The following is a 17,495-nucleotide window of genomic DNA, read 5'->3' on the forward strand; positions in this document are numbered from 1 at the left end:
TCTGACCATTACCCCAGCACTGACAAGTCCAATACTAAATGCAACTTACATTTGGGAGCCACTGTTTAACAGTTTGTGGCACACATTTTGAACCCAACCATTACACATTAAAACTTGGTTTGCCCTAGCAGCTAATGTGTTCAAAGCTGAAAGCAGGGAGCAAAGCTTGACACCAGTTACGTTAAAATAAGAGACTTAAATTCTTTAAAACATCCATTCCTGTCAACAGCTCATGCTGCTCAGATAATGAAACTGCATTATGGTTGTTCATAAAATAACCCCCTGTAGAGAAACTGTTTAAACCTGACACCGTCTTAGTCCACAGTATATCCACAGATCTACCGTACTTGACCTACAGAAAACATTAAAGCCAAGAGCATTAATTTTACTGACTTAAATGCATCCATTTATTTTTATGGTAGATTAACATTCCTAAGCCTGGTACAGTTTGGGAATGAAAAGCTTGCTTAACTTGGCTGGAATAAGTATGTCACATCTTGGTCACCCCTTTCAAAAAAATCAGCTCAGATAACTTCAAAGTCATAGTTGCTGCTGATGGACAAGAACACTTACTTACCCTTTTAGGCAAGGCTACAAAGATTGCAGACTAGCACTATCAAGCAGAAAAAGTTGCATTATCATCAAAATAGGATTTCCTAGGCAGGAATCTTGAAAATTATCTCTTCTTATATACCTGTTTGCCAAGTTTTCTTGTTATTACTGACTGTGCATTGCTAAAGTCATGCATCAATATTTCTACTTTCCTTGCTCCTTTGACTCTTTCCTTCCCCTTTGCCTGCAAGAAAGCCATGAGAAATAAGAACACAGGCAGCAGGCATTTCCCTGAAAACCAAAAAAAACCCCAAAAAATCCTTGCAAATAACCCTATGGCATCCCATCTGGCCCCAGAAAGACAAGTATTTTCCCTAAGAACTGAGTTGGGTTCCGTCTGGAATCACTTTTTTCCTTATTTGGAACAGATTGACTATGTGTTATATTCATAAGAAAACAAATCTATTATAATTTGTTAGTCCATCAAAAGTGAAAACTCAGTAAAAAATTATATGTGAAATGCAATTTCTTCGGCTTCCTACTTTTGCCCCCTGCCGTGTTTTCTTCAGCATCTCCCTATTTCTGTCAAACCGTCTCTTTTTATGTAGGTTTTAAATCATTTTATTCTAGTTATAAATTTAAAACTGATTTCCAAGGCTAACAGTGATGGATCTGAGTGCTTTTTTATTGCAATTTAATTGCCTTAACATCACCAGCACTTTGACAAATTGACAAAGATATCCCCTTTTCTTTTCCAGTTTCATGTTAATAGTTTTACTGTTATGATTTAATGTCTTGGTGCTTTTTAAAAGCAAGAGATCTGAATCATGGCTAGAAACACACTAATGCAAGACAAATAATGCTTCTAATAATGAAAGGGAAGCTAGGTTCATTTCATGAGATTTCAATTACTAATCATTTTAAGTCCACCAGCAATCATCAACTTCCTTATATCTAGAAGTACCTGAAAAGAGTATATATTTAAATTTCTTCTTGAAATATTAAATACTTCATCATTTCCTCCTCCCAAGCTACATTTGGAAATGTAATCTTTACTTCTTTAAAGCATTTCTTAATTCTCTTTTGCTATCAAGATACTTAAAAAGACAGTTTCACCCCTCTAAGCAATACAGCATAGATACATCCATAGAGCACACATTGTGCCTGGCATGTTTGTATTAACTGGGTTACCAGGTAAAAATTAAAGCTTTTCTGCTCACTGCTGAGACCAAAATGATGATGCTTCGTTTGTTTATGAAAGGCATTATTACAACTCATGATACTAAATGGTAGTTCACAGAAATCATCCAGAAAAATACTTCCCTATGATTAAAGACTTTTACCTTTAGCTCCAGCAATATTGATGACACGATTTCATTAGATTTTCTCTCTTGACAACTAGTATATCAATATTCTCAGTTACTTTCAGCTTATGAAGGAATGATACATGAAAGGCTTGGGTGCAAGAGGACTACAGTTATATATCTGGATCTTGAATACTGTATTCTGTATTATGGAATATGACTGATTTTTTTTTTTTTCCCTTTAAATTACAGAAAAGTTCATACCAGATAGTCTGGAACTTAAGCTTCAGTGAAATCCAAATGAGCATCTCAGGTGAACTGTGTAATTGGCTGTATTTTAGTCCTCTCACTTTTAAGGTACTGTGCTATCACAGCAATTAATTACAACTTTTCCTCTGCAGATAATTTAGGCTTCAGACCTGACAAGCATAGGGATTTTGCTTAGTGAAAATGCTGTATATTCTTTGGCAGTGGAGCAGGTCTCACCCTCGTGACTTTTACAGTAGTTTGGACTGAGATTTCCTTTTCTTATTTTGGGATTGTTGAGACAAGTTTGTGCATGGCTTTTAAATTTTCTTTTTGGATTGAAAACACTTTTCAGGAGCTCCAGCACAAGTTGTAGATCCAAAGTTATTCTTTGCCCTTGTACAAACAGTTCCTTCACTTTCTGCATCACTGGTGGCCAAACTGCAGAAACTCATTACAAGATTTAGTAGAAATCTTCTATTAAATTTCTCTGTCACTTGCTAATGAGTTCATTAAATCTCCCTGTAAAATTTGTATGAAACCTTGAAAGTTATGTAAATGCTTTCATTAACCAAAATCTTGTCCCTTTTTATTAACGAGATCTAAACGCTTATGTAAAAACTTCACTAGCTAAGCCTGTGAATTTTTTTCTTCACAGTCACATTGCTAAGCAGGCCTTGAAAAACTCACTGGCTTTGTCATTCTGAATTGGTGGATTCCTTCTAATTCAAGCTAGAAAGAAAAAAGCCTGCACTGAACTCTTGCGGGCAGAAACCTTTTTGTCTGGAAATGAAACCTTTACTTATAAGCTGCTATTGATGCCCGCTCTTCACACATTTCAGACTTTTTCCTGTGTGAAATAATCATCATCTCTACAGTTTTTAATTTTGATATTATAAACACAGGCTTATGGCTGCACACAAGGATTAAGTGGAGATGATATAAAATAGCCCTAGAGTTAAATTGCTGAAAACACATTTTGAAAATCATACAATCCCAGACTGGTTTGGATTGGAAAGAACCTTACGATCATCCAGTTCCAACCCCCACCACAGGCAGGTACACCTCACACACCCAAGACTCCATCCAACCTGGCCTTGAACACTGCCAGGGGTGGGGCAGCCACAGCTTCTATGGGCACCCTGTGCCAGTGTCCCACCACCATTAGAGGAAAGAGCTTCTGCCTGAGGTTTAAGCTGAACTTCCCGTTTTAAGTTTAAACCCATTCCTCCTTGTCCTGTCGCTACAGTCTCTATACAGAGTGTCAGTAAACAGAAGGCTTCTAATGTAGTATCACTTCAGTCTTCAGCATTTGTACTCCTCTGTTGTCAGCTCCCTAAACCCCACAGAACTGCAAAATTCCAGCCATCTTGTAAATTCTGACTGACCTTGTTTCCTTTGGTCATAAATTGCAACTATAAAAGAATGAGTGTCATGTGACTGGTGTTTACTGATACTTGTTTTTAGAATACTTTGGACCAGGAAGCTGAAATGTAAGCCTTTTGTGAGGGATAAGGCATTGATCAGTTTGATGTCAGAAGTGCTTACTGTGCTGTAAAAGCTTTGTTCTCTCTCTCTCTGCCATAGCCTGTAGTATCGAACATTCCACTGCATGACTGCAAAGCAACAGGAAGCCCAGCCATTTTCTACCTTCTCCTCAGCTGCTACAGTCATGTTCTGTAAGAACTGGAAAATTACTAGTCACATCATCGTTAGTCTGAGACCACAGCTTTCTAACTCAGAGAACAGGATTCAATGCCTGTTTTAGAGACACGTGAAATATGGGATAAAGGATAACACATTAAACAGTGAAGAATCGCAAGTATTGGAATGATTCACCTTTAAGTACCACCATGCAAGCCATGTAGTTATATTATGAACATAGTTGTTCAGACTACCCCTCCAGTTTTTATCTTTGACAAGTTTGAAGAAATCTTCTACACTGCTCACAATTTTCTGTGCCTAGTTTTATGAGAACTTTCAATGTACATCACTCATTTCTAATCAAAAGAACATGTCCTCTCCTAATAGTTGCTAAGTGTTGCAACTGTCAGGAGCTGTTGGAGCAAGTCCAGAGGAGGCCATAATCAGGGACTGGAGAACCTCTTGTATGAAGACAGGCTGAGAACATTGGGCTGTTCAGCCTGGAGAAGAGAAGCTGTGTGGAGACCTCAGAACAGCTTCCAGTGTCTGAAGGGGACTCCAGGGATGCTGGAGAGGGACTCTCCATCAGGGACTGTAGCGATAGGACAAGGAGTGATGGGCTCAGACTGAAACAGTGGAAGTTCAGGTTAGATCTATGGCAGAAGCTCTTAACTGTGAGGGCACTTAGATGCTGGCACAGGGTGCCCAGAGAAGCTGTGGCTGCCTCATCCCTGGCAGTGTTCAAGGCCAGGTTGGACGAGCCTTGGGTGACATGGTCTAGTGTGAAGCATCCCTGCCTGTGGGATCTTAAGGTCCTTTCCAACCCTAACCATTTCATTATTCTATGAAAGTCAGGATACAAATCATTTCTTTCACAAGAGGCAACTTCCAATACTTAGAATATTAACCAGTTCAGGATTTTGTTAATTCTCAAGGAAGGATATCGACCCTCACGCAGCAAGCAGTATACCCAAGGGGACAGAATGATCATGCTGAGAATGGACACGCTGTCCTATGCATAGATACTAAATTTATAAAAAGGTGTTTTGGATTGGCTGTCTTCTAGGTGTCTTTCTTTCATTACATTCAAGTGACAAGTTAGGAGCAAAGAGACAGCAGTCTCTAATACCTGCTCACTAAGTATGTCTCAGTACTTTCAGCTCCATTTTTCCCCCCTCTCTCTTCCTCCCTGCAGCTTTCTTTTCCTTGCCCCTGCTAGTATTACAAGTTACTGCAAGCTTTTCATGTTCAAACCAGTTTTTACAATCTTGCTTCTCACCCATATGCAAAAATCTTTATCATCCATATCAAACCTCACAAAATTGGCATAATGTCGTTTCAGGAAAATGGCAACCAAGATGAAAACCCATTTTATCTACCCCTGCAGTTTTCAGAAGAACACCTTAACTGTAGTACTCTGCAATGCCCATGCAACACTGTACCCTGCCATTCTGTGGATGTTCATAGGAAGAGGAAGGATCCCAAGGTCTTCCAAAAGCATCAGATTCCCAACTTGTGCTGAAGGGAAAAGAACTCGCTGCACAATCGTTAGTCAGTCTCTACAAAGCAAACACATCTTTATATTTAGAAAAGAAACTTTATGACTTAGCATGAATAACCTTGATTGCAAAGAGGACAGAACAGAAAAGGGTGATTTCACTAAACTCTTTCTCCCATTTGATCTATCATCATATCACACATTTTAGCAATGCTAATGAGGTTTTACTGAGTGTCTGTTATAAATGTTATTGAAAATCAAAATGGTAGGAAATCAACTGAAGAAGTCTTTGGTTTCATTTCAGTTAGTCCTTCCCTGCCCATTTTTTTGCCAGCTGTTCCAATTAACAAGGAACTTAGGAAAATTCACTTCAGAAAGCATGTCACCTCAAAAGCATTAGTATAGAAGCATGTAATGGTCAACAGTTAAAAAATCCCTTGCCCAATTCTTGTACTATCAGTGGAGATGCCTGACTGAAGAATGTCACTGTGATGCACAGATGACCTGGTGAATGCAAATTCTCTATAAAAGGCACATACCTCTCAGTCTGCTGTTACAAAGAACAGGTATATTACTACTTACAAGTGACAAAGGTCTTACTTTGTTGAACAAAACCATTGTTAGATGAAGAAGCTAATGGTTTCTCAGGGTTTCTAAATTCAGAGACTTGGAATGGGCAAAGGACAAAGATGTACTCTCTCAGTCCACCTGCAGCTGGATGAATTTTAATAGCTATTCAGATTCTGAGAACTTTGCTTTATACGTGCATTAACCTTATGTCAATAAATAATAATGCTCAGGAATATGACTAATGTACTGACATACTTCTTTAAATCTATGTACTGCTGAGTCACCACTACAATATGTCACACGGAGAAAAAGAACTCTGTACAATATAGGACAACACTATAACAAAGAAAGCTTTGACTTCTATGCATGAGCTTACTTTCTAAACCTAACCTGTCAAAGTACAAACTTCCTGAGATTTAAGATTCATGAATTTGCTTTGCTTCAAAGGAAACTATTTAAGACATCTGAGCCATGAGGATGGAATCACTTGGACTGCTATCTGCACAAAATGCAAGGTTTTAAGCAAAGCCTTTTTAGCATTTATCCGTGAACAGGATTTAGAATTGTAAGAAATATTTGGGAAGGAGATAACTCTCTGTTTTTTTCTCACACACATTAAAAAAGATGACATCAGGTTTAAGCGGCTGCTGCTGAACTGCACCACTTTGTCTTTCTCACAATCACTGTTTCTTTTCCTCCACCAGGAGGTACTTCATGTATGCATTTATATATATGTGTGTGCTCACATATTGCTGACTCTCAGGACATTTGCTAGCTGATATTCCTAATACAGACATTAATTACTTTTTATAAGACAGAGATTGTCATACCTCAGTTTTACTAACATAACATTAGGCTGTATTCTCATTTACATAAGACCATGTGAAAATGCCACAAGGTCTCAAAGTAGAAGTAAACCGCAGAGACTAGAAGAGTCTCCAACTTCTTATATTATAAAAATAAATAAAGGCATTCATATAATACCTTAAGAATACCTTTAATATCCCTAATAATTTATAATATACTAATTGAATATTACAGGACTGGTATACAATAACCCTGACAAAACTGGAATTGTTACTGATTCAAATACTTTTACATAAGATCAAAAGATGGCATTTGTAGTTATTCAGTATAAATATTTTAGTTTTTACTGACTTCCAAAGGAGTCAGCTATGAAAAGGGGTAGCTATCACACTAGTAGAAATTTCAGGGTGATAAAGAACAATGCTCAGGTTTTAGAACTGCTGTTGCTTTTCTAGGTCTTGTTGAGAAAACTACTTCATGGCAGTTTGCAGACTAGAAATGTGAAATTACACCTTTTTTTTTTTCCTTTAAAAATAAAAGCAAAGCAGAGCTGAACTGAAACACAGATCATAAAGTTTGATTTCTACTTCCTAACAACAGGAGAATAGCTCTTCAGTTTTTTCTGTGGTTTCTGGCAAGATCTTTGTGATTTCAGATGTATTTCCCTCCAAAATTTTCTACTATTTGCTTGCCATTTTTTCATTTAGCCAAATACTTAAGGCAAAACACAACCAAAATTAAAGTTTTAGTTCCTTAACAGAAAGATTTCTTGGACATTTTTACAGTTCTGGTAAGAGCACAAACAAAATAGAGTTCCAGTACTTCCACTATTCAGGAAACTAGACTTTTCACAGACTCCTTCTGTTCCCATATATGCCTTCTCTTGCAAATATACGCCAGAGAGGGACTCTTCATCAGGGACTGTAGCGACAGGACAAGGGGTGATGGGTTCAAACTGAAACAGGGGAAGTTCAGGTTAGATCTATGGCAGAAGCTCTTCCCTGTGAGGGTGCTGAGGCGCTGGCACAGGGTGCCCAGAGAAGCTGTGGCTGCCCCATCCCTGGCAGTGTTTAAGGCCAGGTTGGACACAGGGGCTTGGAGCAACCTGTTCTAGTGTGAGGTGTCCCTGCCCGTGGCAGGGGGTTGGAACTGCATGATTTTAAGGTTCTTTCCAACCCAAACCAGTCTGGAATTACTCTGAATCAACTATTAGACAAATAGGTTCATGAACTGAGGAAGTTAGATATGTAGAGTATTAACTATTACACTGAATAAGTAACATCCCTGTCTAGGGGAAAGGTGTAGCCTATGTAAACAACCCCAAGTTTAGCGTTAAATTTTCAGCAGTGTAAGACACAGCTGCCACATACAGTGTTCCACTGTAAGCTACTCTACTGCTAGCTCCTGGGCTGGGGCTACATTAGAAAACTTTCATACGTCTCTACAACCTGCTGTCATCCCTGCACTGCAGTGCAAATATGCTTTTAAAGCCCTTGTGCAGTAATAGCGAATCCAGCACCATGGGGCTACCAACAAGCTACCAACTATATGGTAATTTCAAGTTATATAGCCAGCAGAGAGTACTAGAGGATTATCTCTTGCTACACTCTTTAAAGATTTAGCAGCAATATTATGAATCATGGGGCAGCAGGTCTTCTCTTTAGCAGGTAAATTAGTTGGAAGAAAATAAAGTACTAAATTACATTAATGAATACTGTCACAAGAACCAAGCAGTGTGTCATCTGTTAGGAATAATCATTAATAACCAGTGTTTTTCGCAGGAGTTGAAATACTCAACCAAACAAATAGTGTTCTTTGCAGAAGTTCAAGCTAAACTGGATTAAAGATAATCAGGAGTAATTATTCATCTGAAGTTCAGAAAAGCCTTTTATTGTCTTTTGAAAATGCCTTGTCCAAGGTTAAAACTGTCAGGAGGGGACCAATTATGTTCCTTTGTGGAACAGAAAATGTTTAAGAGAAGAAAACCAAAAATATTAACAGCTGCAGCTCAGTGTGGTAAAAAAAAACCTCAAATCTATCATTACCTCGGGAATTAATGTACTTATAAAACTGCTGAAAGAAGATATAACAAAAAAAGGTGATAAAACTTGTGAATGGCAATAGTTTTTTTTAGTGTTAGGTATAGTGAGGATCCTGAGGGACTTCAGAATAACCCAGTAAAACTAGAAAATGATGCAACGTTGCCAAATGTTACCTAATCTGTATTGGAAGTAATTGTTGGTGTTACTAATGAAATAGAGCAATTTCCAATGAAAGGCAACTGTTCAGCAAAAAGCCTGAACTCTTGATGTTATTCTGGACAGATCAATATCCATATCTCTTCATTGGACAACTTTGAGCTGTTTTCACTGAAACAGCAACTGAGACACTTGTCGCTGTGCCCTTCATCATGTTGAGGTAATGCCTGACTGACCTCTCTCTCAAGGCTCAATATCAAGGGTGTCTTGCCACAGGGTCTCTGTCTTCAGAAAAATGTGTGTAATGGCCACCATCACACAAACCAAGCTTTTCTGAAATGTATCTCCTGCAGTACAGGAAATATGTTGAGTTAATCAGAACCGTGAAATGCAGGAGTGCTTCTGAGGCTCCGGATCCAGCAGATCCATCCCTGTACCACCACAAGCCATACTGGTCTGAACTGGAGCACATACCAGCCATCTTTGCACTCTGGTTTTCACAGTAAGGAAACCCAGATGCCTGGCTAGAGGCAGTGTATTGCAGCAGTTGCTTTACTCCTGACAAGCAGGAGGCCAAGGTCCTAGAACACAGCCACAGACACTGCTACGAAAGTGGATTTCAAAACCTAATGCTGCTCTTGGTTTCTTTGGAGCCAACAGAACACCGTAAAATAGAGCCACCACTGACTCTCTAAAGGTATCAACAGTGTTACAAGATTTAACAAAACTGAGTTGTTTCATGGGCTTATTGCGTTTTCAGTATCTGAATGCATTGATGAAGGGGTTTTTCTATTAAGTAGGTGGAAGCAATTCTGGTTGTTGCAAGCAGATGAAGGTTATAATTTATTTATCTATTTTCAGTGGAAGATTGCAGATTAGGATGTTTCAAATTTGCAATCGAATCAGGACTTCTAATAAGCATGTTTTTCACACAAGACACAATTAGTCTGTGGATCTCCTTGCCAGTGTATGTTGTGCCTTCTAAAAGTACAGATGAGTTAAAAAGTTACTTGAGAAATTCATAGGAAAAAAACACTATGAAAAAATGTAGAACACAAAGGTACAACCTCTGGCACAGTAACTATCATAGTTTGCTGGAAGGTAACACCAAGAAAAGTATTACTATGTGTTTGTTCTCTTTTTATATTCCTCTTTTAAGCATCCACTGCTGCGGATTGCTAGAGACAGGAACTAAATGGATTGAGGAGATTGACACAATGCAGCATTTTTTTAATGGGATGCTTTTCTTGGAACTGAGAAAAAAACCTGCATTTTCTTATTCAGACATCAACATGGAATCATGGAATCAACCGGGTTGGAAAAGACCTTTAAGCTCATCAACTCCAGCCGTTCCCCGGTACTGCCAAGGCCACCACTAACCCATGGCACTGAGGGCCTTGTCTATATGGCGTGTGAACACTTCCAAGGACAGCAACTCCAGCCCTGCCCTGGGCAGCCTGTTCCAAGGCCTGAAGAATGTTTCCAACTATCAGCTAATATTTTGAAAGCAGTCCAAGTTTTGTGGAGACAATGGCCCTTGTGTGTTATTCTGTCCCAGGAGATTTGTATCGGTTACCCAAACTATGTGAAATAATTCACAACGCATCCAAATCAGTGTGTGCATTTAAGATCCTACAGGGAAATAAAACTACTGCATTTAGCATGGAATTATCATTTTCATATTTAGGTCTTTTACTGCAGTGTTTACTACAGAAGCTAGAAAAAGCTGATTTGCCTGTGCAGAAGCTGTATAGAAGAAAACTCATGCACTTTCACTGTTTTCAAATGCATCTCTTCAGTGAATTAGGTTTTTTGAGTATTTCACAGCTCACCTTACTGTATGACTCCCAGCAAATGTTTAATACTTGGATACATAAAATGTCTCTTTGTATTCTGTTGCTCCTTATGAGATTATAAAATAGCTCTAAACCTGTTTTTCAATTCCTTTTCACAAAATTAATATGTCTTTATTAAAATGTAGATTTATTGAATTAATTCTGAATGAATGCTGGAGGAGCAAAACCTAGCCTGAATTTGGTGTACAAGCTATGAGAAGCTCAAAAACAGGTTGCAGGGTTTTAGTAACAGTAATAAATATATCCATGATCACGCACTCTTGCAAGAACACATCACACCAGTTTCACTACAGGTTTTGTTCCTGCAGAGCACTAAATTCCTTTAGAAAAATGCACACTTTTGGAAGCAAATTCAGAAACAAAGTCCATAACTACCTCTGGAAGAAATACAGTCTTTTACCTCTCTGCAAACTTGAAAGTTCTCTCTAAAATAATTGCTGTTAGAAATACCCTGCTCAGCATTTTGTCCTTTTAAAATAATCCTAAAAATGAAAAACTACCCCAACAGCACAATAATTTCTACAGTCTTTTTTTCTGATGTAGGTTTATTGTGTTTTTTTTCCCCACTATACTTGCTAAATTTATGGAAAAGATTAATTGCCACTGAACCTGGAGATCATTCCACAGCACTAGAGAACAGTAGATTTAACAGCAGATCGGAGCCAAAAGAAGCTGCAGAACGCTACATTTGAAACCCACAATTTGTCTTCTGTTCCCATCCAAATGACAATGAAGACATGTTGGGTCTGCCGGCCCTGAGTGTAACAATAACTTTTGGTATAAAACCTTGTAAAATAGCAAGAACACTGAGAAATAAAAATCTTTACTGCTTCAATATTCTTTTATGAACAACAGATATCTTAATAACAAACTGTGCAAATAATAAAGTCAGTGATGTTTGTAATTTTATGTGGGATCAGCGAACCAAGAAAGGTTCAAAAAGGCTTCTGGTGTTTTCATGGGCAGGTTCTCCCCCTTCCCCATCCACTTGGACAAGTATAGTATCATGTTTAGAAACAGACCTGAGCATATTTCTATCAAAGCAATGATGGGGAGTGGGTAGTTATTTTATTTTGGATTTGTGATTAGGCTTTTGAATTTCAGACAGGAACACATACCACACTGAGAGGACTGAACTACTTCAGTGCTAATTGACTCTCTTAGCATCTATAAAGAGGTAACTGACCCTATGCCATCTCCCACTGGAAACTCCAATGATTATTAGCATAGAAACTAGTTTACTAAGTGGTCAACATGAGATAGAAGTATTTGTTAGTAAGAACAGAAGGACAGAGGGCAAATAAGGATATGAGCGTTTTTAATGGATTATTCAAGCTAGGTAGCTTGATCTTTCATGCTGTGGATGTTGTGCTGCAGTCACGCCTCCCACTGCCAGCCTGCACTGGGATGATAATCAGTCACTATGAAAACTCATTAGCTCCACAGCAATGAGTCCTCCACTGCTGAAGCTTGGTGCTGTCCTTAGTACCATGGCAATGATCTCTAACTGGATGTCCCAAACTCTCCCATCTCTGGTAGGACTAAACACCACCAGAATTACCACTTCAGACACTCTAGTAAGTAGCTCTGATGTGTTGCAAGCCATCTTAATGCTGAATTAGTATTTAAGTGCCAGCAAAAGCTTTAGTTTGTTGCCTCTTTGTAAATCTCTTTCTAAGCTACTAGTCTTCCTGTCAGTACTTCATGCATGCTTCTCTTTGGGCATCATAAATCTGCGCACTGGTGAGCATGTTGTGGTCTTACTACGAAAAGAAAGATTTAAAAATAGCATCCTTAAATATTTCAGAACAAATGTCTTCATCTTGAGCGTGAAATGCTAAAAATAGCACAGCAATGTCTTTTCACTTGTCTCGACCTTTTTTCTTATGTTTGCTGTTCCAGAAAAATGTATTGCGTTATTAAGAAAAAAAAAACACCTGGCAGTAGGTTTCTTTTTGTCTTAATAATTTTATATATTAGCTATTCATTCCACTATGGAAGGGGTCTGATTCTTTCCTATTTTTCTTTATCAGAGTACAGTTAAGCAAATAAATAGCTGTTAGAGACATGATAAAATTGGTACTAGGATGCTGTGTTCCAGGATTTTAGAAAGGCTGATATGGGAAGAATACAAATGACACAAGTAACACTTTGTATCATTGATGCTCATATGCAGCAGCCTCTGTTAATAAAGACCTACAGAAAAGCTGTGATTAACTACTCATGAGAAGCCTAAAAATCAAAGTAATAATTAAAATGGTCAAGAGGGAACACTATACTGGTACCAATAAATTAAAGTAGAACACCATTTTCCTGAATGCTTAGTATAACACTGTATCTTTTTGTGTAACTGCAACCAGATGTTTACATAATAGTATGTTATGTAAAACATAAATTTAACTGTTTGTATGGAGGTGTACTATGCTCAGAACTTAGCTTTATAGTTGTAACTGAAAAGGATGCCTTTACTCATTGATGTTTAAGTTAATTGAATGTATGCATGCAGAAAATCACTGCATTTAGACTTTAAATATTAATACTTCAAAATTAATTGCATGGTGCTGTGAGGAAGAATTCTGTTGTGGTTTAGAGCAGAAAGAATTAGTGAGAAGACAAGAAAAAGTTCACTTTTATTTTTCTTAAGTTTCACTTGTGCTTATTGAACAACAGTATATATTGCTAGTTCTTGTGGCAATATGGTAAGTAATAAAGTCCCCTACCACATTTAAATCTAAGTGTAAAGTTGCAGCTGACTACAAGATGCACACTAGTTATTATCACATACAATTATATAATTATACATACACACATACGTGTTTATATATGTTAACATGTTCAGATTCCAAGTAAACTGTCATGCTTCCCTTGGCTACAACAGACTACTGCTGATGTAAATGATGTAATGATGTAAAAGTATTATTTCAGTGATGCTCTTTGCACTATTGAGTTGAAGTTACGTGCATATTTTGTGTTTCAGGAGGGGTAGCTAGGAAAATGAGCATAAAAACTGGATTATCTGAGCTTGGCAACATCTACCAAGTAAAACAAATATGAACTTCAGTCAGGTGCGGTTCTTTTTGCCTAAAACCAAGGACCACAAACCTGCAATCTTTCTCTGTCTCAACATTAGATGTTGGCTGAGAGACTTCATGCTCCAGGTGCTCAGTAATACTGAGATCACCACTGACTGTGTTTTAACTGCCATCAAGAGTTGCTCACTGGCAGCTTGTCCAATGAGCAGTGCAGCACATGCACTTCTCCAGAATGTCTCCCCTAGCAGATACACAGCTCATAAATGTGTATATAGTACCAGGGAAAAAAAAAAACAACCAAACAACAAAATTTCCCAATCTGGAAGAATTGTACAAGGAGGTGGGATCAGGGAAAGGGCCTCCTCTTTCGAGCTCTCTTTCAGTCCAGGATTGAAATTGCAAGACAAACTGATAATATACTGTTTATATTTAAGCAACCATATTTAAGCATACACACTGCCATTTCTCTTGTCAGTAAAAATGGAGGTAACAGGTTTATCAGAATATATAAAAGAGCGAATGAAAAACAATGTATTTTGGAGGTAAATGAAGTGTCTGTGGCACAGTAGCCTGCCAAGGCAATGGTTAATACTCATCTTTATAGGGACTACTCTGTTTTCCCAGATTTTCAAGAACTAGTATAATTACTGTTGCTGTTCTACACTTTTCCTTCCTTGCTTGTTTACTAAGGCCTGTGTAGCAGTCAGCCCTCATCTGAAGAGTAGATTCAGTAGCTTCTGTAAGGTTCTGATTCCTTCTAGCTCATTCCCTGCATGTCACAGTAGTTTCTACTTCAGGTAGGGGTTAAATGTCAAACTGAAAAAGTAACAGAGAACTACACAGACATTTGTTTGTCAGCCTAATTAATGAAGAAACTCTAATGGCCTAAATACAGTGAGCCACAGAATGCCACACAGAACTGTAGCCTAAATTGTAGGAGTGCTACGTAAGCACTTACTTATGCAGAGGCAGCAAATAACCAGATTGGGCCTGACAGTCTCTCACTGTGAGAAATATTTTCCCAAATAACAGTTACTTTTTCAAATCAAGCCATATATTAGACACCATAAGAAAATATCTGCTAAGTTAGTCAGGGGTTTTCCCTTAGGTAAAGCCAAAAAGAGACACCCATGACGTAAGTAGCTTTGATAACATAGCCTGGATTATAATGGCTTTACTATAGGCTGTGCATGATCCCGGTATCTCATACATTTCTACTTTAGAAAACTTACTAGAATGTAGCAAAACCAGTTGCTACCAATCTAAATGTAGCAGGTATAAGGCTCAAATAGCACAATTTTTCATAAACTCATGTGAAGTATTTCTGTCCTAAAGGGATTATAATCACAAACTCTATGCTCCTGAATGGGTTCCCGAACTTCAGAGAGAATTCCGCTTCCTTGCTCTTACATGACAGCACTGTCTGGGCAAAAGTTCTGCAGAGTATCCTGGAATCTATTGCTGTGAATAGAGTTTACACTCCCAGAGGGTTAACCGCCTTGATAGGCTTCACTTGTTGAAGCTCACTATTTTAGTAGTTGCTCAAAATAAATGGCCTCTGCAGACATAATTTTGTCTAGTTTGTATTGTTCTCCAGGTCTTAAAATAGATTTTCTTAGCCCTAAAAGTTAAGGTAAAGAGGGACAGTATAATTTAGCACTGAACTCTGGATAAATTTTTCTAGCAAACCTGAAGGCGAGTTCAGCTGTCCTCTTTTTGCAGTTATGTACGTTACGACACTTTGGTTTTCCCTGCAAAACAGGAGAACAGTACCCGTTTATGCAAATACCATTTTGAATTCTCAGTTAACTGCAGTAGAAGAGGTCACTGCTATCTTCAGTGACTTCTTCAGAAGAATCATTGAAAATGGAAAGTCTATGCTCCTTTCTAACTGCAGTCTAGAGACATGTACCTCTTCTGAGGTGAGGAACTCTGCAACTAATTCTGCACTGAGCAGCCAGTAAAGCATCAGTATCAAAGCTTGCCAGTTTAAATAATCACTCTCAGTGCTGACATTGAGCACAGTTTTATAATTGATTCCAACTGTGTCCAGCACAAAATTACTTCATGGCGTCCATTAACACCTGTACTAGGAAACTCAATAGTCAGTACTGTATTATTAGGAATGAATAATGAGCAATATTAACTTTAAATTACAGTTTTAAAATAAAATGAAAAAATCACTTCTGATGTCCATTAGTTTTAATTCCATCATCTGTATCTTTTTAATCATCTAATTCTATTGTCTTCTCTCACTCTTGTGAGAGATTTCTATGCATCCCATTAGACAGACAGGTAACCAGTTGCACAGACTTTAACTGCAGTGCATTGTTAGCCTGCTCTGTAAGCGAATGTGATTCTTTGTTTGTTTGTTTTCTTTCTCAGTCATGGCAGCTGTATAAAAGAACAGGTTAGAAACTTCCAGAATTAATTTGTTCTAGTGAAGAACTTGCAATGTCTTAATTGCACTGTGCTGTGCTTGTCACAGCCACCATTCCCCTTAACTAACCACACACTTCTCAGTGTTACCCTGGAGCCAGCTGTTTCACCCTTTGGTGTCTGTGCAGTAGAAGTTAATGAAGAACAGTTTTCAGCATGCTGCTTCTTTAAGAGCAAACCTGCTACCTCACACTCCAAACTGCTGCTGAGCCAAGTCGCAATGTGTGTCACAGTGCTCCCTCTTTGGCCTTTTTGATTTGTTCATTCCTGTCTTTGTTGTTTCCATTAGTCTAAAGTAAGCCATTCAGGCTGAAAGGACATGTTTGTTCTCTGCTGATGAAAAACTGTAACATCCCTTTGCAAAGACTTAAATTACCTAGTTCGTGCTGAATCACAAGCTGAAAATTGTTCTCATCCACCCTTGGAAACAGTGTGTGCTGGACACTTCTCAAGAGCCATTACAGAGGTGTGAGATAGAATAAAACTGTGTGAAAACACCGATCTCATTAGTTGTTGAGTGTTGACCTCACTTCAAGCATATGCTGCAAGATTAAAGATACTCTGAGGTAGTGGGTTTTCAAATAATGACAACAACAAAGTATCAGTTCAGGTCCCTTTACTTATTATTTTGTTGTTACAGACTCAGATTAGCCCCAAGGAAGGGTGGCAAGTTTATAGCTCAGCCCAGGATCCTGACGGCCGTTGCATTTGCACTGTTGTTGCACCTGAACAAAACCTGTGTTCAAGAGATGCCAAAAGCAGGCAACTCAGACAACTGCTAGAGAAGGTAAGTCTTCCCCATAAAAAACTCCTCCTTTTGAGCACTACATTTCCCACCAAAATCCACTCCTTTCCCTCAATACATGATGGAGTACTGAAGAATTATCTTATACAAATATTTCTTCAGGATATATATCCCCTACCTGTATTCTTGCCACTGATCACCACTGGTCTATTTTCCTTTTATCACACCTTCCCAAACCCAAATCACTTTACCTAGCAAGCCAAAGCTGCATCTTTTCTCTTGTTCACTCCTTTCAAAATTCTTCCATAGGCACACAGACAGGACTGATTTTTCATTGTAAAACCAGTTACAAATCTCACCTCAAAGGAGCTTGTAGTTGTGGGATTTAAAATACAGCTTCTGCTTCAATCATATGAGACTCCTGAAGGTCATTCCTTGTCTCTTGTCAACAAATGACGAGATACAGATATGACAGCACTGCAAAGCAGACTTTACAGAAGAGAAACAGTTATAATATTTTTATTTGTTTTTTCTTCAAATAATACTATTTATTCATTCTCTAGTGGGGCAATTTTTCCCCAAACACCCTAAATCTCATTTCAGG

The 17,495-nt window shown here is 38.2% G+C and overlaps 2 protein-coding genes across 3 annotated transcripts in view; one reads left to right on the plus strand and one right to left on the minus strand.

Moving 5' to 3' along the window:
- The window catches only part of LOC133225990 (uncharacterized oxidoreductase ZK1290.5-like), a 447,194-nt gene that overhangs the window by 226,118 nt on the left and 203,581 nt on the right, over positions 1-17,495 (minus strand). The window lies entirely within an intron of this gene.
- Positions 1-17,495, plus strand: part of OLFM3 (olfactomedin 3) — a 57,072-nt gene that overhangs the window by 24,747 nt on the left and 14,830 nt on the right. For both annotated transcript variants that reach the window (XM_061379307.1, XM_061379308.1), the window contains exon 2: positions 16,787-16,933. In XM_061379307.1, coding sequence (XP_061235291.1) covers positions 16,787-16,933 — 147 coding nt within the window. The remainder of the gene's footprint in view (positions 1-16,786; positions 16,934-17,495) is intronic.

The sequence above is a fragment of the Neopsephotus bourkii genome, unplaced genomic scaffold (assembly GCF_033783945.1).
Source record: "Neopsephotus bourkii isolate Nb327-2 ecotype Australia unplaced genomic scaffold, CSIRO-AGI_Nbou_v1 NB_1768, whole genome shotgun sequence".
Classification (NCBI taxonomy): Eukaryota; Metazoa; Chordata; class Aves; order Psittaciformes; family Psittacidae; genus Neopsephotus; species Neopsephotus bourkii.